Consider the following 25,382-nt stretch of genomic DNA (forward strand, 5'->3'; position numbering starts at 1 on the left):
ACCCCACTCCCCCAGCGACCTGCATGTAGGGGAGGGGGTATTTAACTCCCAGTCTCTTCTGGATGGACAGCTGGCGTATCTTGAAAGACTGCCATGCACAGCGTCGCGCCTTTTTCCCCAGTCTGCGTCAAGTGCTTTCCCCCCACTATTTCTTTAAGGGCTCTGATAGTTTTACACTACCTCGTACCCATTTTACATGGACAAAAACGGAGGCTCCGCGAGCACCGTGTCTCCGGTGTCTTGTTTGGGGCTGGCGCAAGGCAAGACGTTCGGGGACTAACGCGGGGCGCGCGCTGTGCGGGCTCGGAAGCGCTCGTGGGGCGGGGCGCTCGCGGCCGGGCCTGACGTCGGGCGCCCTCCGGCCGTCACTCGGCGCCCGGCCCCGCCCCGCCCCGCCGCGCCGAGCTGAGCCGGGGAGCCGGAGCCAGAGCCGGAGCCGCCGCCGCCGCCGCGCCCGGGACCCGCCGTGCCGCGCGCAGCCATGGCTTTGACCCCCGCAGGTGAGGGGCGCTGGCGCGGGGGCGGCGGGAGGGCAGCCCCGGGCCCGGCTCCTGCTCCTCTGCTGACCCCGCTCTCCCGTCTTCCCCCGCAGAGGCCGAGACCCGCCAGAGGCTGCTGCGCACCGTCAAGAAGGAGGTAGGGGCCGGGCCGGGGGCGCGGGCCGCCACCCCCAGGGAGGCCGCAGAGGCGGCCACAGCCACGCCGGGGAAAGAGTGGCCGGGGAGGGTGGCCCCTGGCGGCGGCAGGGTGGGGGGAGTGGGGGTGGCCGCCGCGAGTGTGGGGCTCACCTGGGTGGGCGTTTACCTGCCACGGGGCTGGAGGGGAGGCCGCCCCCAACGTCTCAGAGCTGTGTGCAGAGGCGGCCGCGGCTGGGGAGGACCCATTCTTGTAGGGCAGCAGGTGTGTGCATCTTGGAGGGGTACAGGCTGGGGGTGGGGGCGCCAGATGAGGCTGTGCAGGAGGCAACAGGAAAGGGGCTGGGTTCGATTTGCGAAGATAAAGTCCTTCCCTCAGCCCCAAATTCCCAGGCCATATCCAGGAGGCGGGGGTCCTCCTCCCTGGGTCAGCTGTGGCTTCCCCAAAGACAGCGTCATCTCAGCACCCTCACCTCTGCCCTGCATACCTGCAGGAGGGAGAGAGTCAAACGGGCTCCCTCTGCTCTCTGGCTCCCCTCTCTCTCCCTGGGGCCTTTGGGGTTAACAGCCAGCAGCTTCCCAGGCCCACACTGCCTGGGAGTGCATAGCTGGGGTGGCCTTAGATGCCTAGAATGTGTGTGTATGTGTGCTTGTGTGTGTGTGCATGCATGTGTGCACGCCCACGCCTGTGTGGTGAGGATGTGGGGCTGGGAGCCTGTGTGTATGCCAGCCTCCGTGTAGCTGAATGGAGAAGTCAGAGTGCGTATCTCTGTGTACGTGTGTTTGTCTGTCTTGGGTGCGTCTGTGTAAGATGCATGAGTGAGGCTGTGACTGTGTGTGTGTGTGTGTGTGCGCGTGCGTGTGCGCGCCTGGTTGTGGATATGTTATCCTGTCCCTCCTCCCAGACTCCATCCCTAGCCTGGGAGCTCTCCACTGCCTCTGAGCTTTCTGAGTCTTTGCGTGGCTGAAGATCTTGGGGGCCAGCCAGACCCTGCTCCTGTCTTGTGTTGCGTGTATGTGCGCACGCATGTGAGCCTGTGTGTGTGTTGGGGGTGCTTGCGTGTGGTGGCAGCACCGAGCACCAGGGAGGAGCCCCTCCCTCTGCGGTGGCAGCCTGGAGGCGGGAACCTGTTGCTGCCCCACCCTCCTGGGCGGGTGGGTGTGTGCCTCGGTGTGTGGCCCTGTGTGGCAGGTCCCTTTGTGTTCAGTCAGCCCCAGGGCTGGGTGCACATTCTACTGTTTTCAAATAAGAGACATGCAGGGTATGTGGGGTCCCTCAGAAAGGCCTAGAAGTTTTCATTTGCAGTCCTGGTGTTGAGACTGCACACAGAAAGCAGTCCAGACCCTGTTTCCATCAGAACTCTGAGACCCTCAACATGCTGATGGCTACCACAGGGGGCAGGTGTATATGGACTCCACAAAAATCCTTAGGCTTAAGACAAAAACAAAAACAAGAATGTGCTGCCGTCTTTCCTTGTAATGACGTGGTTAGCTGGCTCAGGGGGGAGGAGTCTGTTAGCAGGCAGAATAGAGTGTTAGCCAGGCCTGGGGGGTGGGGGGCTGTGGCCTGGCTCTCTCCATGCCATAGCACAGCCCTCTCCCCTATCCAAGACTGTGGAAGGATGCATTGGCCCTGATGCCCTCTGAGGTCCAGTCTGTGTCAGTCTAGTTTGGGTAACTGGGTGGGCAGTGGGCGACACGTTGACACCTGTGGCCAGCGGTCTGGACTGCACCATTTCTCCTGGGAACAGATGGCTTCGGGGCTTGGTTTTCTGCCCAGCTCAAAGCTGAGCCAGGTCCTGATGAAAGTGACCTCTTGTCACTCTGCTTGGTGCTTTGAACCCCAGATCTGCAAACAGAAGGCAGGATTCACAATGGCAGGTTCGCAGCTGCTTCTAAAATCCTGCATTTCTAGGACCCAGTCCTTCTAGAAATCACAGCTTCCATTTATTGGGGGGGGGGGGTGGCAGCTGTGTGCAGTTCCCTTCTGCACAGTTGCTTGTGAAGTGGGTGGGGTTGTCCCCATCATATATACAAGGAAACTGAGGCTTGGAGGAGTGAAGTGACTTGCCCCAGAACACCCAGCCAGGAAACAGCTTACTAAACCTCAGGATGGTCCAACATCAGAGCCAAGCTTGTACCTCCAGTCTAACAGCATGCCTGTTCATGTCTACCTTGGGGTGGGTGATTGGTATTAGTCCCATTGTACAGATGAGAAGACTGAGGCCTACAGAGGGTACTTTTTAATTTTTTTAAAGATTTATTTATTTGAGAGGCAGAGTTATAGACAGAGAGAGGGAGAGACAGAGAGAAAGGTCGTCTATCCGCTGGTTCACTCCCCAAATGGCCTCAAAGGCTGGAGCTGGGTGGATCTGAAGCCAGGAGCCAGGAGCTTCTTCTGGATCTCCCACATGGATGCAGGGGCCCAAGCACTTGGGCTGTCTTCCACTGCTTTCCCAAGCCATTAGCAGGGAGCTGGATTGGAAGTGAAGCAGCTGGGACTTGAACTGGTGCTCATATGGGATGCCAGCACTGCAGGCAGAGGCTCCATCTACCAAACTACAGTGCTAACCCTCAGAGAGGGTATGCAATATTTCAAGGGCACAGAACCAATGGAGGGGAACAAGTTCAAGTCTTCTTTGAGTCCCCTGTTTCATGCCTTGGGAGCCCGTAAGGCGTGGTGACAAGTCCCTGCGCCTCCAAGCAGGACCCTTGCCCTTTCCTTCCTTTCCCAACTCTGGGGGGGAAACTCCCCCACTGTGAGAGAGCCGATCTGCAGAGGAATGGAGGGAAGAGCTGTTTGTCTAGGACTCTGAGAGTCAGATCTTCCCTCTCCCCATCCTTTGGGTTCAGAAGAGCCACATCCCTGCCTCACGGCCCCGGAGGCACCTCCCACCCTTGTTTCTCAAAGGGCTGCCTTCACCAGCAGCTGTCTCACTCAGTGAGCCTGGCAACCACCATGGGGCTGGGAACTCTGTCCAGTGCTGACCTGGAGGGCCAGTAGGACCTGCACCCATGAGGCAGGTCAGGAAGGAGCACTGAACTGAGCCAGAGCTGGGTTCAAGTCCCAGGTGCTTTTCTTTATAACAGTTGTACATGAGACACTGGGTTAGGGTCTGTGGGTACAAAGGCAAGCAAGACAGGTTCTGTCCATGACCTGCAGCGGCTGGCCCTCCAGTCTGGCAGACGCTTGGGTGTCATTATAGGGATTAAGTGCAGGTGGTGCCCAGACGCCTGAGGGGGGGAGGAGCAGGACAGGGAGAACTGAGCAGGTGCAGGGGGCCCGGGAAGGCGTGCCTGAGAACGAGATGTTTGAGAGATGAGCAGGCCTTTAGGTGAAGGGTTGGGGTCCCGGCAGGGGAGGGGGACTGTTCCCAGGAGAGGCTTTGTGTCTGGAGGGTGTACGCAGGCGAGAAAGAATTGGAGCAGAGAGCAAGGAAGATGGCGCCAGGTGCTGAGGGGACAGAGCACAGGGTCTTAGCCCAAGGTGAAGGGGATGTGTTGGGGAGGACATAGGGAGGGCCGCTGAACTCGGTTGCTGGCTAACTGCACCACCTTGGAGAAGATCTGTCCTTACCTGCATGAGGGTCTGAGTCCCAGGCTGTTCTTAACAGGTGGAGATGACTCACCTGGCAGGATAAGCAGTGTGAAGACACGCACCCCCCTTAGCCTGAGCTTCTCCTGGCCAGGCATCTGTCCCAAGTGCTACCGAGGGCACGCTGGGGACATCAAGGCCATAGCAAAATTTCCTCCATTTAAGCCCAGCCAGCTCCATCCTGGCTCTCTCTGCCCTCCCTGCTACCTCTTAATTTTGTTTTGGTTTCTGGAGCGAGCAGGGACTGGCTTCTCGTTGTCATGGCAACTGCCATTAAAGGAGCCAGGCACGTGATGCCAGTGGATAACGGAAGCAAAGTGACTAACTGCCTTGTTTTTCTGCCTCTGGCTGGGCCTTGGAGGCCTCTTAATTGGAGGGGAGCAGGCAGGGGCCTGTGGGTAGCAGATGAGACCCCGGGAATGAGGCAGGAAGGTGGGGGCACATCCTGGAGGGGAAGCTACATTTAGCTCTGCGCATGGGAGCTGGTGGGAGAAGGGCTGTGATCCTGGCGCTGATGTCACAGCTGTCGGGCACAGCCTGTCCGGGGAACTGGGCCTTGCAGCCTTCAAGCTGGGGGTGCTGGGGAGAGAGGGAGGAAGGTGGGAGGGAAATGATGGGAGCACCTGACGTTATTACGAAGTGATCATAACCCAGGGTTCTTCCTGAGGGAGGGGACTGGTTAGGTCCTGCCCCCCCCCCCCCCCCGGTTGAGTTAGAATTGGCTAGAAGTCACCCAGTTACATCTGAATTTCAGATAAACGGTGAATAAGTTTTTCACGTCAGTCTGCCTCGCTCAGTCTGGCAACCCCACCCCAGGAGGACATTTGGCAATATGTGGAAACATTTTTGTTGTCACAGCTGGCGTTGCTGCTGGCATCCGTCAGGAAGAGGCCACGGGTGCAGCTTAGCTTCCTGCAAGGCACGAGACATCCCTCCGACACAGCCACTACTGTCGCCACAAAGAAGGGTCCAGCCCAGAATGACAGTACTACCCCTAATCCAAAATGTGTAGGACCACAGGTGTTTTGGATATGGGATTTGGGAATATTCGCATCTACATAATGGGATATCTTGAGGCTGCGACCCAAGTATAGACATGAAATTCATTTATGTTTCATAATGACCTTATACACATAGTATGGAGGTCATTGTATACGATGTTTTTAGTGCACTGTAGTTTTACAAATCTTATTATTTAGTTAGTTACAAGGCAAAGAGACAGGTCCAGAGAACTTTTATCCATTGATTTACTCCATAGGTGTCTGTAGCAGCCAAGGGTGGGCCTGAGCCAAAGCCAGGAGCCAGAAGCTCAATCTGGGTCTCCCACATGAGTAGCAACTACTTGAGCCATCACCACTGCCTCCCAGGTCTGCATTAGCAGGAAGCTGGAGGCAGGAGCCAGAGTCTGGTGCTGGACCCTGCTCTCCATACTAGGTCACAGCATCTTAGCCGCCGAGCCAGACGCCCACTCCATGAACCTGTGTTTTGACTGCAGCCCATCACAGGAGGGCCACTGCTTGGAAAGTTCTGGGTTTGGGAGTATGTTGGATTTGAGATTGCACCAGCAATTGCTGGCTTCCTCTCTGTTCACCGAGGGCGTCCGTCCTGAGCACCGTGCTGAGCCGCTCCCTGAGCGTGACCCTCTGCACTCCTCATCTCCTTTGTTCAGTGGATGCGGATCTGCAAGCCCAGAGATGTGGCGCAGTTCCCCTTCGGGTCACACAGCCGGTCAGTCCCTGGGGGAGCCAAGTCCATGCTTTGCCAGGACCCGGATGGTAGCCTCGTGATCCTGCCTGACAGTGGGCAGTAGTAGAGAGCTGTGACTTTCAGGCGAGTCTGTGGACAGCGCTTAGGGTCAGGTGCATACAGGGGAAGCAGATGAGGCAGGTACGGTGCCTCCAGCCCAGCTCGTGCAGGCCAGGCCGTGGTGTTCAGACTTACCCCTATCAGAGAGCAGAGTGCTCTGGAAGATCTGTGAGCAGGAGAGGGTACTTCGAGCTGTACTTGGGGAAGTCTCAGCTGAGAGCAAGCACTGGATGGACAGTGTCTGGCAGCTCTTAGAGGAAAACTCCCTTCCTTGCCATAGCCCTCCCTGCCTGCTTCCCTCCAGCGCCTGTCCTGAGATCCTGTGTGTTGAGAAGTGAAGCCGAGTTCTGACAGGTGCTCGCTGAGTGGACCGGGTATCTGCATACAGGACGTCCGTGCAATCACAGGGAAGATGCTGTGAGGGAAACAGAGGCTGGCCGGGGATGGGAAGGGCTTGCAGGGGGAGGGGAGGGATGGTCTCTTTGGTGAGATAATATTGGGAGGGATGGAGGGAGGAAGTGGTAGAGACATCCACAGGAGGGATGTGCCCAGCAGAGGGAACAGCATAGGCGAAGGTCTTTTTTTGTTTTTTGTTTTTAAGATTTATTTATTTGAAAGAGTTACATAGAGAGGAGAGGCAGAGAGAGAGAGCTCTTCCATCCGCTGGTTCACTCCCCAGTTGGCCACAATGGCTGGAGCTGTGCCCATCCGAAGCCAGGAGCCAGGAGCTTCTTCCGGGTCTCCCACGCGGGTGCAGGGGCCCAAGGACTTGGGCCATCTTCTACTGCTTTCTCATGCCATAGCAGAGAGCTGGACAGGAAGTAGAGCAGCTGGGACTCCAGCCAGCGGCCATATGGGACACCGGTGCTTCAGGCCAAGGCGTTAACCCACTGCGCCTGCAGTGCTGGCCCTGCGAAGGTCTTGAGTTGGACAAAGAATAGCAAGGAGGCCCATGAGGCCGGGGCAGAGCGAGCGAGAGTGGAGGAGGAAGAACCAGAGGCCCATTCTGCGGGTGACAGCTTTGACTTTCACTCCCTGGAAGATGAGTGCCCTGGGGGACTTCTGATCAGGGGGGTGGGAAGCAAAGACAGACACCACCAGGTCATCAGACAAGAAAGGAAAGGCCCCAGATTGTTATTTGCTGAGCTTTCAATTCCTGGGCTGGAAATCACCCGCTCCGGCACCCACTCCCCGGCTCCCCTGCTGTGCCGGGCGGGGGCTCCAGAATCGCTTGCTGAACGGATGCCAGGTGGGGTATTTTGGGCTCTCTGACGCTTTGCAGGATTGGCTCTGATCAGCTGGCGTGCGTCGTGTTTGTGGGCTTCGGAGGGCAGAAAGCCTGCTCATGAATAATGCAGCCCCGTCCACCCCGTGCGCTTTGGTGCTTTTTCAGGTCCCTGGCTTCCCGGAGCTTTGGATGGTGATGGGTGTTGTTGGCAGGCTCGGGCACCTGGGCTCCATGTGACAAGAGTGGCAGGAGGGCCCTAGCTGGGGGTCTCTCCTACAGCAGCCTCAGGAGGGGCTCTGGGAGCTGGAGTAGTGCTTGGTGCTGGTCGATGGGTAGGAAAGGACGTTTGAGCACCTGCAAAGGGCCTACAGGGCAGGAAGGGAGGGTCTGAGTCCTTGTTCCAGCCCTGCCCCTAACAACCTGGGTGGCTCCTGGCCCTTCTTTCTTTCCTCTGAGTGACAGAGACAGAGCTCCCATCTTCTGGGTCTCCCTCCACGTGCCCACATCTGGGCAGCCAAGCTTGCTGCAGGCACCTATCACTTAGCAAGAGCTGAGGCTGGGCCAGGCCAAAGCCAGGAACTGGGAATTCAATCCAGGTCTCCAATGTGGGCAGCAGGGACTCAAGTGCTTGAGCTATCAAGCTGCTGCCTCCTACGTGTGCATTAGCAAGAAGCTGGAATGGAAGTGGACCTGGGACTTGAACCCATGTACCCTGGTAGGGAACATGGTATCTTTTTTTTTTTTTTTTTTTTTTTTTTTTGACAGGTAGAGTGGACAGTGAGAGAGAGACACAGAGAGAAAAGTCTTCCTTTACCGTTGGTTCACCCTCCAAATGGCTGCTGCGGCCAGCGCACAGCGCTGATCCGAAGCCAGGAGCCAGGTGCTTCTCCTGGTCTCCCATGCGAGTGCAGGGCCCAAGCACTTGGGCCATACTCCACTGCACTCCCGGGCCACAGCAGAGAGCTGGCCTGGAAGAGGGGCAACCGGGACAGAATCTGGTGCCCCGACCGGGACTAGAACCCGGTGTGCCAGTGCTGCAGGTGGAGGATCAGCCTATTGAGCCGCAGCGCCAGCCGAGAACATGGCTTCTTAATTGCTAGTCCCAGTGACTATGCCAGCTCCCTCCCTATGGTCACGTTTTCCTGCTTTCTGAGTGGATGGGTTTGGACAACTCCAGGATTCTAAGAACCTTGGCTTATCTAATTTGGGCTGGCGCCACTTTCCGAGAGCCAAGTCTCCCCTGTTTTCTCTACTCTGAATTTGCCAAGTCTATATTTAAGACTCATGAAAACTCAGCAGCTGATAAGACGTTTCAGGAAAGCCAAGGCTCAGCGAAAGCCATCCTAATGAGATAAGGATTTATAAAAAAAATGACATATAAAGAGCACCTTTATAGATGACCCCATTTGATTATCCAAGTGCCCCATGAAGTGGATCAAAGACCCTTTCATGGATAAGGAAGGCGAGGCACAGAGATGCCTATGAACTTGCCTAAGGGCATGGAGATTATCATTGTATGGCCTGGGGTCTTGCCCCAGAGCTCGGCTGGGCACTAGTCTGCAGCTAAACCCAGCATCCCGCCCACAGTTCAGAGCTACACTGAGCGGGTGCAGTGAGGGGCGGAACCAAGCTGAGGGGTCACATGGCCCTGAGTTTGAATTGTGGCCCTGCCATCCCATAGCTGAGCGAACCTCTCTGATGTTAGTTTCCTCGTGTGTCCAACAGCAGGGGCAGGTCCACCCCACAGCAGGGCAGCTGTGCTGCTGCTGCTGGCCATCAGCAGTGTTTCTGGGGAGGCCTGGCACGGTGCACGGCACAGCCTGTTGGGAGCAGTGGGTCCCGTCACAGGACGACACTTTGCTGCCCTGTCTGGTCATATGGGAACTTGCAGGTGCTCTCAGCACGGATCTTGCTGTCGCTGCGTGAGCCCGGGGCTGGGGACACTGCAGTCCCCAGAGCAGTGCTGTAGAATGATTAGGAAGAGCTGTCTGTTGAGATCCAAAGCCCTTGAGTGGGAGTGAGCAGGGCTGAGCCTCCGTTGGCTGCATCGCCATCCTGGGGCGGGCAGCTGGATGCCCATCTGAGTCCCGCTGCCCATCAGCCCCATGGAGATGGTCCCCTGGGAGCCTCCTGGCCCTGCTGCTTGATGGTCACAGCCGCGGGCTGGGTAAGGAGGCTAAGAGTGCTAACCTCAGATGGGGGCAATGATTTTTTCCTTCTTTTAATGATTGGAGAGCTTGGGAGGTGAATAGATTTTTGTGCTTTTTATCTTTGCACAGTTGTGCAGGACCCTCTGACTGTGGGTGTTTAAGAAGAGCAGCAAATGTGCCTTCTGCAGGAATCCCCCCTTTAAAACTCAGCTAGTAGAGGTTGTGAGAGTTCACGCGACCTGGTGGTACTGGCGGCATTCAATGACATCCCCCTTCAATCTTCTTATTTAGTAAGTTGTGCTTAATCGGTAAATTAGAATTGCAGCAACCACCATTTACCAAGCACTGCTCCCATGCATTGCTTTGCTTTGTCTGACCTAATGCACAGAGCCATCTTCCTGTAGAGCAGGTGCAGGTAGCCGCTCCTGTTTACTGACAAGGAATTTGAACTCAGAGAGGGAAAGGAATTGAATCAGAGCTGAGAAGCTCTGAGCAGGTAGCCGAGCAGGTCATTTTGGCCACCTCCATCTTCCATCCATGTCAAGTTGGATAAAGCCCTGTAGAAGCAGAGAAGGAGGCAAAAAAAAATTGGATTCCTTGGTTCAGAATTTGGGGTGCATCAGCTTCAGGTACAGCTATAGCTAGGGGCCCCTGTGATGTCATCAGGGCACTGTGTCACCATCTCTCTGCTGTCTTCCTCTGCATTTGTGGGCTTCAAGCTCAGCCTGTCTCTGTGGCCCAGCAGCTCCAGGGACACAACCTGATGCTGGGCATGGCGGCAACAGGGAGTGCTTCTCCCTTCATGAGTGTCCAGTCTCTCCGATCCAGCTCCAGTCACACTGTGCCAATCACAGTGGGACAGATTGCTCTGATGGGTCAAGTCTGGAGGGGCAAAGGGCAGAGTCAACCTGAGGGTAAGGAAGGGGCCCTGGAGAAGAGGCAGGGTGAAGTGACCAGCCGGGGCGATGCAAACAGGCAGACAGGCCGCGGCCAACTATAGCAAGGGGCAAGGACACTTGTGTTTGGAGCTCGATCTTGCACAGGATGAGTCCGCTCTTGTGCTGTGCCAGTGTGGTTCCGGGTGCTGCCTGGAGACTCACTGCGTGCCAGGTATCTGCCAGATCCAGGTGTGAAGCCCTGAAATGGTGCCTTCTGTATCTAGTGTGTGCAAAGAGTGTGTTCCGCCTTCGCAGTGCTCCTAAGGGGTCCCCAGCCCAGACCCCCAGTGTGGTGCAGAATCCCCCTGTGCATCTTAGGATGATAACAAAGTGTGATTGTCCAGGTGGCCTTTTTTTATTTTATAAAGGCTTTACTTTTTTTACATTTAAAAAAAATTTTTTTGAAAGATTTATTTATTTATTTGAAAGTCAGAGTTACACAGAGAGAGGAGAGGCAGAGAGAGAAAGAGGTCTTCCACCCGATGGTTCACTCCTCAATTGGCCGCAATGGCCGGAACTGTGCTGATCTGAAGCCAGGAGCCAGGAGCTTCCTCTGGGTCTCCCATGCGGGTGCAGGGGCCTAAGGACTTGGGCCATCCTCTATTGCTTTCCCAGGCTGTAGCAGAGAGCTGGATTAGAAGTGGAGCAGCCAGGACTTGAACCAGCACCCATATGAGATGCCAGTGCTTCAGGCCAGGGCGTTAACCTGCTGTGCCACAGTGCCGTCCCCACTCTTTTTTAATTTTAAGATTTATTTATTTATTTGAAAGGCGGAGTTACAGAGAGGGACAGAGGCAGAGAGAGGGGTCTTCTGTCCTTTGGTTCACTCCCCAAATGGCTGTAATGGCTAGGTCTAGACCAGATAGAAGCCAGGAGCCAGGAGCTTCATTTGGGTCTCCCACATGGGTCACAGGGACCCACACGCTTGGGCCATCTGCTGCTGCTTTCCCAGGCACGTTAGCAAGAAGCTGGGTCAGAAGTGGAGCAGCCAGGATTCGAACGGAGTCCGTATGGTATGCTGGCACTGCAGGTGGCAGCTTTACCCACTAAGCCACAGTGCCACCCCTCCTCCCCCAGGTGGTTTTTAAACAGAAATTTGTTTCTCCCAGTGCTGGAGGCTGAAGTGCAAGGTCAGGATGCTAGCATGGGCAGGGGCTGGGGAGGGTCCTCTTCTGGGTTGCGTACCATAAACTTCTTACTCCAGTTTCACTTAAAATGTGCTCCCTTGGGGGCCAACACTGTGGCATAGTAGGTTAAGCCTCTGCCTGTGGTGCCAGCATCCCATATGGGCACTAGTTCATGTCCAGCAGCTCCTATTCTGATCCACCTCGCTGCTAATATGAGAAATCAGTGGAAGGTGGCCCAACTGCTTGGGCCCCTGCATATGTGGGAGATATGGAAGAAGCTCCTGGCTTTGGGTCGGCCCAGCTCCAGCTGTTGTGGCCATTTGGGGAGTGAACCAACAGATAGAAGATTGCTCTGTCTCTCCTGTCTATAACTCTACCACTCAAATAAGTAAAATCTTTTTTAAAAAATGCACTTCCTCACTCACACTAGCCATGTCTCAGGGCTCAGTAGCTGGATAGGGCTAGTGACATCCTGTGTGACAGCACAGGTATAAAGAACTTCCAGAAAGTTCTGCCATGATCTGGACAGAATACTGAGCGCTCCAAATGTATTAACATACTTCATGTAAAAGGAGAAGTCAGAAGCGTAAATGGTGCTTATTGTCCCATCACAGAGTAAATCTAAGCACAGAGAAGTGAAGTGACTTGTGCAAAGTCACATAGCTGATAAGAGGAGGAGACAGGGCTTTAAGCCAGCCCCTTAGTCACAGTCAGGGACCACTTTTCCTTCTAAGGTCAGAAAGAGGTGGTTACTGTATTTTATGGTTTGCCTGTGTGCATTTTAAAAAAGAGAGATTATTTATTTATTTGAAAAGCAGAGTGACACACAAAGAGACAGAGAGATTGATCTTTTTTTTTTTTTTTTTTTTTTTTTTTGACAGGCAGAGTAGACAGTGAGAGAGACAGAGAGAAAGGTCTTCCTTTGCCGTTGGTTCACCCTCCAATGGCTGCCACGGCTGGCACGCTGCGGCCGGTGCACTGCGCTGATCCGATGGCAGGAGCCAGGTACTTATCCTGATCTCCCATGGGGTGCAGGACCCAAGCACTTGGGCCATCCTCCACTGCACTCCCTGGCCACAGCAGAGAGCTGGCCTGGAAGAGGGGCAACCGGGAAAGAATCCAGCGCCCCGACCAGGACTAGAACCCGGTGTGCCGGCGCCGCAAGGTGGAGGATTAGCCTATTTAGCCACGGCGCCGGCCTAGAGATTAATCTTACACCTGCTGGTTCACTTCCCAAATGGCTGCAATGGCTGGGGCTGGGCCAAGCTGAAGCCAGGAGCCAGCATCTCCATGATGGTCTCCCGCATGGATGGCAGGGGCTCAAGCACTTGGACTACTGTCTGCTGCCCCCCAGGTGCATGAGCAAGGAACTGGATGAGAAGTGGAGCAATCGGGGCTGGAACTATTGCTCTGATATGGGATGCTGGTGTCAGAGGCAGTGGCTTAACCCACTGCACCACACTGCTGACCCCCGAACTGCGTGTATTTTCAGTAACCTGAGAATTTCATTTCTTATTTACCCATAGCTGCCAATCCCTCCAGGCTGTGGGCAGAGGGGTGGGGCTTGTGCTAGAGCCGGCGTGCACCCGTGGAGACGGGGCGTGTTGCCAGGGGAGCTACCCACGTGCAGCAGGCAGGGCAGCCAGGAGGCACAGGCTGGTCTCCAGGGCATGGGCTGAGAATGCAAACCTCTGTGGCCAGTTTTCCTGGGAACAGAAGGAGCTGGAGGGGTCATCCATACTCCTCCATCTTCTCCATCAGCAGCCAAAGGATGCCAAGACTGCCCTCAGTGGACGCTCGGGACTTGGGCACTGGGGGACTTTTCTTGTGAAGGGCAGGCAGGGGGGGTGCGACTGCAGGAAGCCCAGGCCCCGTCCCAGAACACGCCTCCTTCCGGGTCAGGGCAGGTTGGCACTCCCCACACCTCTGGGGGGTGATACCTGGCACCTATTTATAGTGAGTCGGTGAACGATTAACTGGGGCCAGGCTGGCAGCCGCCGGGCAGACGCGTTTACTTCTCCTTGAAGCCCCAACACCCACATTGAGGGAGGGACTGGCAGAACCGTGTTCCTAAGCTTGCAGAGCCGTATGCCATGGCCTTGTCATTTTTCGTCCCCTTGCTCTCCCTGGCTGCTCACACCCAATCCCTGGGCTGTGGGACCCACTCCTGATTCTTTGCTTTCATTGTCTGTGCTGCATGGAGGGTGGGGTGGGGCTGTCCTGGACCTGCAGGTGAGAGAGAGTCCAGAAGAGGAAGCTTTGAGCCGCTCACTGGTGTTTGCTGAGCCCCTGCCGTGTGCCAGGCGCTGTGGCAGGCACTGGGCTGACAGCAGTTAGCACCCCGGGCAGGGGGTGCTCTGCTCTCCTAGGGCAGACAGTCCCGAGGGGAGGCACCGAACAGCCAAGCAAACAGATCAGAGTCATGAAGAATTCAGAAATGGATGAGAACGCAGCACTGCGGGAAGAGGAGGGAGACAGAGGCCAGAGTGGGCCAGAGTGGTGGTCAGGGTGGGCTTCTTTGAGGAGGTGGCATTTGAGCTGGTACTTTAATGATGAAAAAGAGCAGCTGTGCAGAGGGCTTGAGGCATTCGGGGAAAGCTAGGAAGCAGGGAGTGAGGAGGAGGAGGAGGAGGAGAGGGACAGGCAGGGAGGGGTGGGTCCCCTGTGCAGGTGGCAGGGAGGGCTTCCGATCTGACAGTGCCAGCCCCTTCTCTGCAGTGGCCCTGGAGTCCATTGTGCTGGGAGCAGAAGCGCCTGTCTGGAAGGAGGCCCTGAGCCTGTTTGCAGAGAGAGCAGGACGCCCGCCAACATCCGTCCTCGGTGGCAGAGCGGGGAGAGGCGCTGCTCCTCCTCCCCTTCCTCTCCTCCCCTTGCGCCTGCACTGGCTCGTGCCTGTCACCTGGCCTTGAGTCTGCAGCAGACTCTGCTCTGGCTGCTGTCAGGATGGATCCGCCACATGGCATCTCCCAGCACGTCTAAGTCACCCATGTGCTGTCGGCTCAGCCCTTCCTCCCGCCCAGCCCCCGGCAACCACCGCTCTTGTTATTGGTGCTGTAGTTTTGCCTCTTCCAGGATATCACAGAAGTGGGGCCGTTCCAAGTCCAGCCTTTATGGAGCGGCTGCTTTCATTTAATGATAGACATTTAAGCTTGGGTGTTCCTTTTTTTAGGGATTCTACTTTGGGGACTGAGATAAGGAGTCAGGGGGTGCTGGGTGCCCTGGGAGGGATGGGCTGTGAAAACCAGGGGCTAAGGATGGACATGGGGCTGCTGGGTGCTGCTGGACCCTGGCCCTGGGAGCACAGCCATGGCTGTGACCGTGATGCCCAGCTGAGGAAGCAGGGGCATCGGCCGCCCAGCCGCTCTGCTGCCAGTCCTCTGCTGGGGGAACCTGGGCTGCAGAGCAGGAACCCGGATCCAAAGCCTCGCCTCCGGTGGGCCTGGTGGGCTCCGCCTCTCCCAGATCAGCGGCCTCCTGGGAAAATGGGAGTAGTAACTGCAGTATCTGTATTGCATGGTTCTTGTGAATCTTTGGGCTCATGAGAGTAAAGCACTCACTGTGGGAAGCACCTGTTGGTGTCTGTTGTATGAATAAACAAACCTACTGTGTGCCGAGCTCCTGGCAGGACAGTCTGAGGTTTGAATCCCCACCCTGCCATTCCCAAGCTGTGTGTCGTTGGGCAAGTCATTTCACTGGAATAGGACTTGGTTTCCTCGTCTGTAGAGTAGAGATGAGTTTATTAGTTTATTTTGTTTATTAGTTTATTTTGTTCATTAGTTTATTAGTTCATTTTGGTACCAAAACGTTTGAAATTCATGCATGGCTCTTCCCATCACCCGTATTTTCCGTGAACTCTCGGAAGAGCCCCTGTGAAGTGGTACTGTGCTTGCATGGAACCCACCCACCTCCTTCGGCAAAATCCTCATCCTCTCTGGACTACTGATGGCCCCTAACACAGTGTAAGTGTCACATCAGTAGCTGGTATATGTAGTGTTTAGGGAGTAATGACAAGACTAAGTCTGCAGTGTTTAGTAGAGAGGCAGTGTTCCCCCAAATGCTTGTGTTTTATTTTTTTAAGATTTATTCATTTTTTTGAAAGGCAAAGTTATAGAGAGAAGGAAAGAGGGAAGGAGGGAAGGAGAGGGAGGGAGAGGGGGAGAAGGGGGGGAGCGAGAGAGAGTGAAAGAGAGAGAATGAATCTTCCATCAGCTGGTGCACTCCTCAAATGGCTGCAGTGGCCAGAGCTGAACCCGGTTGAAGCCAGGAGCCTGGAACTCCATCTGGGTCTCCCACGTGGGTGGCAGGGGCCCAAGCTCTTGGGCCGTCTTGCACTGCTGTCCCAGGTGCATTAGCACTGAGCTGTATTGGAAGTGGATCAACTGGGACTCAAACCAGCACTCATATGGGGTGCTAGTGTGGCAGGTGGCATCTTAACCTGCTGTGCCACGATGCTGGCCTCCGAATATTTCTGACCTGAGTGCTGTTGAATCTGCAGGTGGGAAACCTACAGATATAGAGGGCTGGCGAATGGTCTTATGTTGCTGAGGCAGATACTGCTCTTACCTGTTTCATTGATGGAAAAGTCGAGGCTCAAAGAAGAGACATGATGTGCCCAGATCAGGCAAGCAAGAGCTGAGATGGGAGTCCTGCAAGTCTTTCCCCAGAGCCCAGTGCTTCTAACTGGGCAGCAGGCACTTCCCCAGGAGCTTGCAAGAGGGGGTGGCTGGCCGGTGCTGCGGCTCACTAGGCTAATCCTCCGCCTAGCGGTGCTGGCACACCAGGTTCTAGTCCCGGTTGGGGTGCTGGATTCTGTCCCGGTTGCCCCTCTTCCAGGCCAGCTCTCTGCTGTGGCCCGGGAGTGCGGTGGAGGATGGCCCAAGTGCTTGGGCCCTGCACCCCATGGGAGACCAGGAGAAGCACCTGGCTCCTGGCTTCAGATCAGCGTGGTGTGCCGGCCGTAGCGCGCCGGCCTTGGCGGCCATTGGAGGGTGAACCAACGGCAAAGGAAGACCTTTCTCTCTGTCTCTCTCTCTCACTGTCCACTCTGCCTGTCAAAAAAAAAAAAAAAAAAAAAAAAAGAGGGGGTGGCCACCTCGCCTTGGCTTGGGAATGAGGAGCAGATGCGTGACTTGACCCTGGAGAATGGAGACAGATGAGGTGGGCAGGGTGGCGAGTGGAGGGGGCTGCATGAACCAAGGCCCATGGTGGGAGTCCTAGGGCTTGCACAGGAGTGGCACACATGACCCAGGCTCAGGGTGCAGGACCGGAAGTGACAGGGTTCAGCAGGAAAAGAAGGTTGGACCACGCCAGGGTGGCAGTCACAGCCTGTGCGGTGGCACCGTCCGCCCTCTGTCCCTCCTCAGGACTCTGTGTCTGTGCCTGGAAATGTCCCCAAATACTCCCGAACCCGCCCTCCCACTTTCCCCCCACCCCCAGCCCTGTTCCAGCTCTCACCTCCCACATGCCTCACCCCTAACAAATTAAAGAATGAAAAGCCGCCGGCTCTTTCCATGAACTGGTCTTCCAGCCACAGTGTCCTTCCACCTGTTCCTTCCTTTGGGCTCCGAGACATCTCTGTGGGGGTAGTCACAGGGGTGGAGGGGTCACCTCTGTTTTAGAGCTGAGAAACCAGAGGCCCAGATCATTAATGTCTACTTGCTGCTTGGATCTTGATCCATCACCACCTCCAGGAAGCCCTCCTCGACCTCCTGTTCACCCAATTGAGTCTGGTGTCTCTGTGACTTATTCTCCTAAGATCTGTTTTCTTTGCCTGCAGAGAGGTGGTCTCACCTGGCCATCATTTACCCTTTTCTTTTTTTTTTTTTAAGATTTATTTATTTATTTGCAAGTCAGAGTTACACAGAGAGAGGAGAGGCAGAGAGAGAGAGAGAGGTCTTCCATCCGATGGTTCACTCTCCAGATAGCCGCAACGGCTGGAGCTGCGCCGATCTGAAGCCAGGAGCTTCTTCCGGGTCTCCCACATAGGTGCAGGGGCCCAAGGACTTGGACCATCTTCTACTGCTATCCAGGGCCATAGCAGAGAGCTGGACAGGAAGCGGAGTAGCTGGGTCTTGAACCGGCGCCCATATGGGATGCCAGCATTTCAGGCCAGGGTATTAACCTGCTGCGCCACAGCGCCGGCCCCTTACCCTTTTCTGTGATGTAGCTAGTGTCTTTCCATCTCACTGGATGGCAGGGACTCTGTGAACCGGGTTGAAGTCAGGAGCCTAGAACTCCATCTGGGTCTCCCACGTGGGTGGCTTAGGCCCCAGCACTTGGGCCGTCTGACACCTGACATGCAGTAGGCAATTGAGAAACACTGAATGAAGATGCTAAGTGGGGGAAGGCGGTCCTGGGGGAACCTGGAAGAGGTGCCTTTGTTCTTGCTTGGGGATGGAGAGGTTCTAGGAGGAGGTAACAGTTTGGCGTGGAGGTGGTGGTGGGGATACCTGGCAGAAGGCACCGAATGAGCAAAGGCACAGGGTGACCGGGGTCAGTGGTGCAGGTGGGGCTGGAGATGCCGGCACCTGCGCCAGGTCTTGGAGTCACTGCACGGTGCCTGCAGAGGAGGCGCAGCAGCACCGCCTGGCCTCGCTCATCGCTTTGCCGTGCAGTTGCCGAGGGGCTTTGAGTCACCCCCTCTGCTCTCCACCTTCCCCCCAACTCTGGAGTTATTTTTAAAGTTCCCCGCAGAGGCCCTGCAGGCATCTGGTGTGACTGCCCTCTCCACCGTTTCTTACGCAGGTTCGAGTCAGCGTGCCTGGGGGATCTGTGTCATAGCAGGGCGCTGGCTCAGCACAGTGCATCTGCAACAGAATTCTGCCCTCGCTGGTGGGATGCCAACACCTGAGATCGCAGGTGGGGAGGAGGCTCTCGGGGTCCTGCTGAGGCAGCACGCCTTGGAGGCCGAGGGGCTACTTGAATGACGTTTTAAGAAATGTTTGCTTGTTTGAGAGGCAGAGAAGTGCAAGCTTCCAAGTGCTTGATACAGCCCCCAGCCAAGGCCAGCGCATGCGTGTCTCCCACGTGGGTGGCAGGAGCCCGGTCGTCCCCACTGACCCCCATGGTCTGTATTAGCAGGAAGCTGGAGTCAGGAGCTGGAGTGGGGCATCCAACCTAGGCCCTCTGATGTGAGCCCTGGGTGTTTTAACTACGACGCAGAATGCCCACCTGAGTCGACTGGTTTTTATTTAGGCCTACTGTGTGTCTCAGCCACTGTGCTGGGTGCTTTACCCACGGGTCCCTGTGGGCCGAATCCAAGGTGGACAGATTTGTGCCCACCCATGAGCTGAGGATATGTTTTAAAAACCAAGTTCAAGGGCTTTGAAAACTAAACAAGAGATTATGAAACCTAAACTGTATGGGCCTGAAAATACAGATTTATCAAATAAAAGCAAGCAAATGATTGGCTGGGTTTAGCAAATGAAAATTCAGAATACCTGGTCATGTTTGATTTTCAGAGACGCAATCAAAGAGCCCACACGTGACTCCATGCGGTGTGTGTGGCACACTTGTCCTGGAAAAGCAGTCCCTGAATACCCACAGCTTAGGCACATCTGGGCAGCCAGCATTTTCCCTGGCGGCCCCTCCCCTGAGCTACAGAAAGGAGTTAGCTGACCTTGGTCTTGAGCACAGCAGGGTGATCAGGAGGATCTCGGTGAGCATCTGCTGCTGGATTCGCAGCATTAATATCAGAGTGGTCACCAGCATATATTGGGCACCTACTGTGTACCCAGGGGCTCTGGGTGTTCTTAGGGGAGAATGACACTAGATGTGTTTACACACAGGTGTATACAGAGGGCCCAGGCCAGGGTGCATCCCAAGGAAGAGGACCAAGCAGAGTAAAGGGGTAGATGTGGCCTTTGGGGGGCCCTAATTAGATAGGGCCATCAGGGGGGAGATGTTTGAGCTGACCCCTGAGTGGGGACGGGGCTAGCGAGGGTGTATAGCACTCATGGTGTGCTGATACCCACTCTGAACCCTGTGTCTGTTTTGCTCGTGGAAGTCTCTCACACAGTAGCGCTGGGAGATGGTGCAAGAATTGTTCCAATTTCACAGATGAGAAACTGAGGCCTGAGGTCGCCCAGAGAATGGCTGAGCTGCAGTGGGCCCTGGGCCTGGTGGCTCCTAAGGTGGTGTTCTCACTTGCATCACTAGGGTGCCTTCCTTGTCATGGCGCCTGGTGTGTGCTGGGTCCCCTTTGAGGCCTCTGAGACAGCTCTGTGTGCTAGGGCATGGCAGCTCCATCTGGGGCTCAGGGCCAGTGTGAACCCTGAGCTCAGCACGGTGTGAGGCCGGCTCAGCACGGCCAGGGGGTGTGCTGAGTCGATTGGGAACCTGGCCCGGTTCAAGGAGGGCAGCAGGAGGGTACCTGGGCGTGCACAGGTGGCAGGTGTGAGGCTGGCAGAAGACAGCACAGCCACAGGCGCCCCCCTGGGCTTCAGAGACTGGCCCAGGTTTCCCTGCTTGGAGTCAGCGCTGCCTGTGCCGGCTCCCTCTGGGGATTAATCCTCCTTTTATGCTGTTTAAATATTTGCAGGTGGAGGGAGGGAAGGCGAGAGGGCGGCACTGGTTTCTAAGTGGCCGCAGGGTGGGACTGGAGGTGGAGTGAGACAGGTGCTGTGGAGGGGCGGGGCTGGGCCATAGCCCCCGCCCCCTCGCCTGACCAGCCAGGCCCCACCCAGCTTGTGGGCAGGAAGCTCAGGGAAGGCAGAGCGGAGCTGAAGGCTCCTGGGCAGGTGGCTGTGCACCTGCTGCTTCGGGCACGTGTTGCGGGTCGGTCCTGGTCATCTCTGCGCTTGCAGAGTCCCTGAGGCATGTCGGGCACAGATGTGACTCCCAGGACGCAGGGTGCCGTCACCGTATGCCTCATGTTACAGACGGTGCCAGAAACTTGTTCAGCTCACATGGAGGGACCAGACCTGGGGTCAGCGACTCTGCATTCTGGGCTTGGAGCCAGGGCTCCTGTGCCTCCCGACACCTGACTTCCTGGTTCTAGATAAGCTGATAAGTTGGTTCCAGAAGTGAGCTCCCTGTCCCTGGTGGGATGAAAGTGGATGTTGGCGAACCCCTGAGAACAGATGCTGGGGAGGGAGAAAAGCTTCCTGGCCCCTGTGACCTCTTAGGTCCCCCCCTCCTGAGAACCCCCCACTCCGGGGTGTGAGTGGCAGAGTCTTGTCCGGGCAACGCAGGGCTCCTGACCCCAGCTCAGGGCTTCTTTTGGCCCCCAAGCTGGGAGAAGCTGAGGTATCCCTCTCACAGGTGTCCCCGCCTCTGGGGTTTCCAGATGACTCAGGACTGAATGAGGCTGGAGGTGGAGCCCCGGACGAGGCCACCCTACAGGCCCAGGTTCGAGTCCCCTTCCTTGGCTGTGTGATGCCGAGAAAATGGCATAAATTCTCTGGGCCTCCATTTATAGGTCTGTAAAATGGGAATAATAGTGTCCTGTGAGGCCTGAGGCCTGTATTCCCCACAGAGCGCCTGGCACGCAGTAGGTGCTGAGTGAACATTCTCTCTTTCAGTGCGGGCGTTAACAAATGCCTTTGGTCCCTGGCTTCTGCCTGTGAGACAAGGGCTCTGTTAGAACCAGGGGCCTGGGTCTGACTCCTGCCACCTCTGGGTGACCTTGGGCAGGCCTCCTGTGCCATCTGTGCCTTTGTGTCCCCACCGGTAAAAGGGAATAATCTGGGAACTTGCCTTCCTGGGACTGGGCTTACATAGTCCCTGGGACACAGCAGGTGCTCTACAGAGTGAGTAGTGAGCATTCTCGCCATAAAGCTCCTACTGTGTGCAAGGCGCATCTGTCTGATCCCTTCTTGCAGTCCTGAAAGGTGGCAGGTTCCACTGCTCAGAGGCGGCAGCAGAGGCAGGACTTGGCTGTGCTTACACAGCTGGAATGTGAGTGCAGGTTCACCCGGCTCCACGGTGTTCCAACTCCAGTGGCCACCTCCCTCGGTGCTCCCCAAACCGGGTGTGCTCCCCAAACACAGGGCACCATGAGCTAAGATGCCTTGCAGCCACCACTGCCCCCCACAACCTCAGGGTCTGTCTCCTTCCATGGAAGACCTGGTCCATGTCCATGTCCACGTCGGGGAGGCGGGGAAAGTGGTTGAGCTGAATGGCAGGTCCTTCTCCCGGGGCTGCCCAGTCGTGTTCCCCTGCCCCCAGGTCTGCTCTGTCCCCAGGAGGCTTCCTGTCTTCTAAATGATGTCCTCGTCTGAGGCAAGCCTCCAGCTTCTGTGCCTGCTGCTCATCACCAGCCGTTTTCATTTCCTCTCCTGGCCTTGGGCTGTCGGCCTGCTATTATCTCCCGAGAGAAGACTTCCCATCCGATAGCTAGGAGCCAGTAAGGCTGGGAAGGGGTCCCAGCACCCACCCTTGGTGCTGCATTTGCACTTCCACCACCCACTGTTCCCAGGGGAAGAGGTTTGGAGCCAGAGAGTCACGGGCTCCTCCTGGCTGTGTGACATCGGGAGAGGGTCTTGCCCTCTCTGTTTCAGGAGCCACCGCTGTGAGCACACAGCCTGCTCCACACCGAGGGTTTGCACGTGAGACTGTGTGCAGACTGTCCCCTTTCCCTTCCCATGCACGCTGCACTCTCCCTCAGCCCTTTCCGTCCCCTGAAGCTCACTAGTCAACTTGAGCTTGCTGGAGAACCCCCAGAGGGCTTGAGAACACCTGCCAAATTCACTTTAGGGAGGGGTCCAAAAACATCTAAGGAGCTCCAGGTGGTGCTGCTTCTGCTCCATCATCCAGCCTTGGATGCAAAGCCCCTTGCAGACAGCACTGCAGCTCTTTGTAACAGCATGCAGCATCCCAGGACTGATGGGAGGGGCTGGCCTCTGCCTCCTGCCCAGCTAAATTCACGGGACGTTTGCAGTGTTTGCATTGGGTCTGTCTTCCCTGCTGCTGTGATGTGTCCATGCACATCAGTCTGGGTGGAGAGGACAGAAGGCAGGACGCTTGGGGTCAACACCAGGGGAGGAGAAGGGAAGGGAGCAGGAGAGGCCAGAAGGAGAGGAGTCCCAGGGGGCCTCAGCCAGCCCCTGGGGGAGTCCCGAGGGGAGCAGTGTTGACCACCCTGGGAAGAAGTGAGACCTGGAAGGGAGCTGCCCCTGCACCCAGGCATCCCTGTGCCCCAGGGGCTGGCAGCCGAGGGCCCACAGCTGCTCACGAGCAGCGCTGATGGAATCAGGGTGGGACGTTGTAGCCAGGGCTGCATCAGCAGAACTTAGCCAAGGAGCCAGGAAGGGCTCAAGACCTTCTGCGCCTCTCCCTACCCACCCTTGTTCACCTTCTCCAGGTCCCCTGGCCCTTATTCCCCAAACTCGTCTCCCCTCAACCTGAAACTCCAAAGCCCTCCTGCTGTCTCCCCCAGCGGAGACACCTGCCTGTGGGGTTGCCAACAGCCAACTTCTGCCACCCTGTATTGCAGTGGCACAGAAGCCCCCAGACCCCATCCTACTTGCAGGGAGATGAGTCCTCAGGCCTTCTAGAGGAAGGGGGGTCAGAGAGAGAGGGAGCGGGAGAGAGAGGTACAGACGGGCTCTGTGTACCATTCGCATCACCCACAGACTTGGGGGCAGCATCTGGGTGCAGAAAAGCCCCCCAGAACTCTTATTCTGGCTCCACCTGCTGCTGTCTTGGGGCAGCCCCCCACACATCCCCGGCTACCCAACTGCATCCTGGGGTTTGGAGACTTGATGAGATAGCAGCTCTGACCCTTGAGTCTGGGATGTGGTGATGGGCAGACGTTTCCCTTGGAGTCAGGTTGCCCTGGGTTTCAGCCTCAGCAGGGTGACCTTGAATTTGTTGGTGCAATTAAAAAATTCCAGGAAGTTCCAAAAAGCAAAACGTGGCTGCACACGGAGCACTCTGTTGGATCCATGTGGATGCAGTGAGCCCTCCCACTGTGTCGCAGACTCTCAGTCTCTCCAGCACTCTGAGCCACGCTGTTCACCTCATGTCTCACTCATGTAGCATGCGGTTGGGCTGCTGCTGGTGGCGTCTGTGCCGAACACACACAGACGCTGCTCCTGGTTATCACCCCATAAACAGCACAGGGTGACAACTGTTTACACAGCCCTGCTGGTGTCTCCACTGTTGGAAGTCACCAGTACAAAGGAGGATTCGCATAAGTTCTGTGTGAACACAACACCACATCGCACATAGGGCTTGAGTGTCCTGGGATTTTGGTATCCATGGAGCGTCCTGGAGCCAATGCCCATGGCTACTAAGGGGCACGTGTGTTGTTAGTATGCTCAGACACAGTCGGTGGTCAAAGCTTCTAGAGTAGGCATCAGGAGCTTGGGTTTAGATTCCTCACCTGCCACCGATTCACCCTGTGATCTTGGGCAGGTTTTTCCATCTCCTGTTCCTCAGCTCCATCATCTGAGAAGTAGGTATAACACGCAGCCTGTTCCTCACAGGGCCGAGCAGAGAGCAAGGAGTTAATGAAGCAGGGAAAACCTAGACTTTGTGCATTTAAGAGTGGCCCCTGAGCCGGGCTCATGGGAGGGCTGCAGGTGCTGAGGCTGATGGTGGCTCCATTGGTTCCCCAGGGGTGCTGGAACAAGGTGCCCCAGCCTGGGTGGCTTAACTGACACACATCGAGGTCTCACGGTTCAAGGTCAAGGTGTTGGTGCGGTTGGCTCCTTTTGAGGACTGAGAGGGAGGGGTCTGTTTCCGGCTCCCTCCTTGGCTGATGAGTGGTGTCTACCCTGTGTCTTCAGAAGGTCCTCCCTCCGTCTGCACCTGCATCCCAGCAGCTGTATCAGCCTCGGGCCCTACCTGGGATCCGCTGGACCTTGTTTCTGCTTAATCACCTCTGCCAAGGTCATCTCCAAGTGCAGCCACAGGCAGAGGGGCAGGGAGTAAAGATTCCAACCTGTGAATCTGGGGGTCAGGGAGAAGACAACTCAGCCTGTAATGGAGGGGAAGGGGGTGCTGCAGGACCTGCTTTCCAAGGTTGGGAGGGGGAAGACGAGGGAAAGCCGGCCAAGGAGGTGATGGCATCTTAGAAGCGGGGGTGGGGCAGGTCTTAGAGGTAAACTGAGCCCCGGAGGGCACCTGTTGGTTGCTGGTAGAGCTAGAGCTTCCCAAGCTGCCTTCCCTGCCCCCTCCCTGAGTTCTGAGAGAGAGAGAGAGAGAGAGAGCGAGCAAGCTCAGGATTTGCCACATGTCCGGAGGAAGCGCACGGCTTCCTTTTGGGGACATGGAGCAGATGGGGTGTGGCAGTGTCCGTGCTCACTGTGGGGAAGCAGGCAGGGGGCAGGGCCCCTGCGTCAGAGCTGCAGAGCTGCTGTAGAGGGCCACAGGCAGGTGGCCACCTCTGAAGAACCCCGGGACATTGGCAGGAGGGCCACAGCCTGTGTAAGACAGGCTGGCCCGGGAAGGGCTGGGTGCCTACCCGTGTGGGGATTTTCAGTCCTGTCAGCATTGGCCCAGCAGATGGGCCGGGCCATGGCTCAGAATGGAAGAACTGTTCCCGTTGGCTCGAGCTGCAAGCTTCTGCCGGCAGACCAAATCTGTCCCTCCACTTGTTTTTGTAAATAAAGTTTTATTGGGGACACAGCTATATCCATTCATTTACGTGTTGTCTGTGGCTGCTTTTGCCACAGAATGATTTGCTCTGGCTCTGCCAAGGCATCTGCCATCGGGATTCAAAATTCAATAACTCTCTAGCAGGTTGATTTTGACACTGACAATTTTGTGTGGCCCACAAATGATGTTATAAATACCCAAATGACCCATAGCAGAAAAAGTTGCTCCAGCCCTGCCTAGATCTTTACAGGAAAAAAAAAAAAAAACCTTACTGACCCTTCTTCCTGTGCTCTGGAATCTGGAGTCCCGTGGCAGGCCTGGCCCAGGAGTTTCCCGGCGTGCCCTCTGCCCTCAGCGGCTC

At 56.3% G+C, this 25,382-nt stretch overlaps 1 protein-coding gene across 3 annotated transcripts in view; it reads left to right on the forward strand.

The window, feature by feature from the left end:
* Window positions 1-348: 348 nt before the first annotated feature.
* Window positions 349-25,382, forward strand: part of SGSM1 (small G protein signaling modulator 1) — a 96,128-nt gene continuing 71,094 nt past the window's right edge. Inside the window, exons 1-2 of one of the 3 annotated variants that reach the window (XM_051835484.2) lie at window positions 349-500; window positions 593-636. In XM_051835484.2, coding sequence (XP_051691444.2) covers window positions 482-500; window positions 593-636 — 63 coding nt within the window. In that variant the 5' untranslated portion in view covers window positions 349-481. Of the gene's footprint in view, window positions 501-592; window positions 637-15,341; window positions 15,439-25,382 lie in introns of those variants that run through there. The other 2 variants (XM_051835482.2, XM_051835486.2) reach the window with 2 other exon arrangements.

The sequence above is a fragment of the Oryctolagus cuniculus genome, chromosome 21 (genome assembly GCF_964237555.1).
Source record: "Oryctolagus cuniculus chromosome 21, mOryCun1.1, whole genome shotgun sequence".
Classification (NCBI taxonomy): Eukaryota; Metazoa; Chordata; class Mammalia; order Lagomorpha; family Leporidae; genus Oryctolagus; species Oryctolagus cuniculus.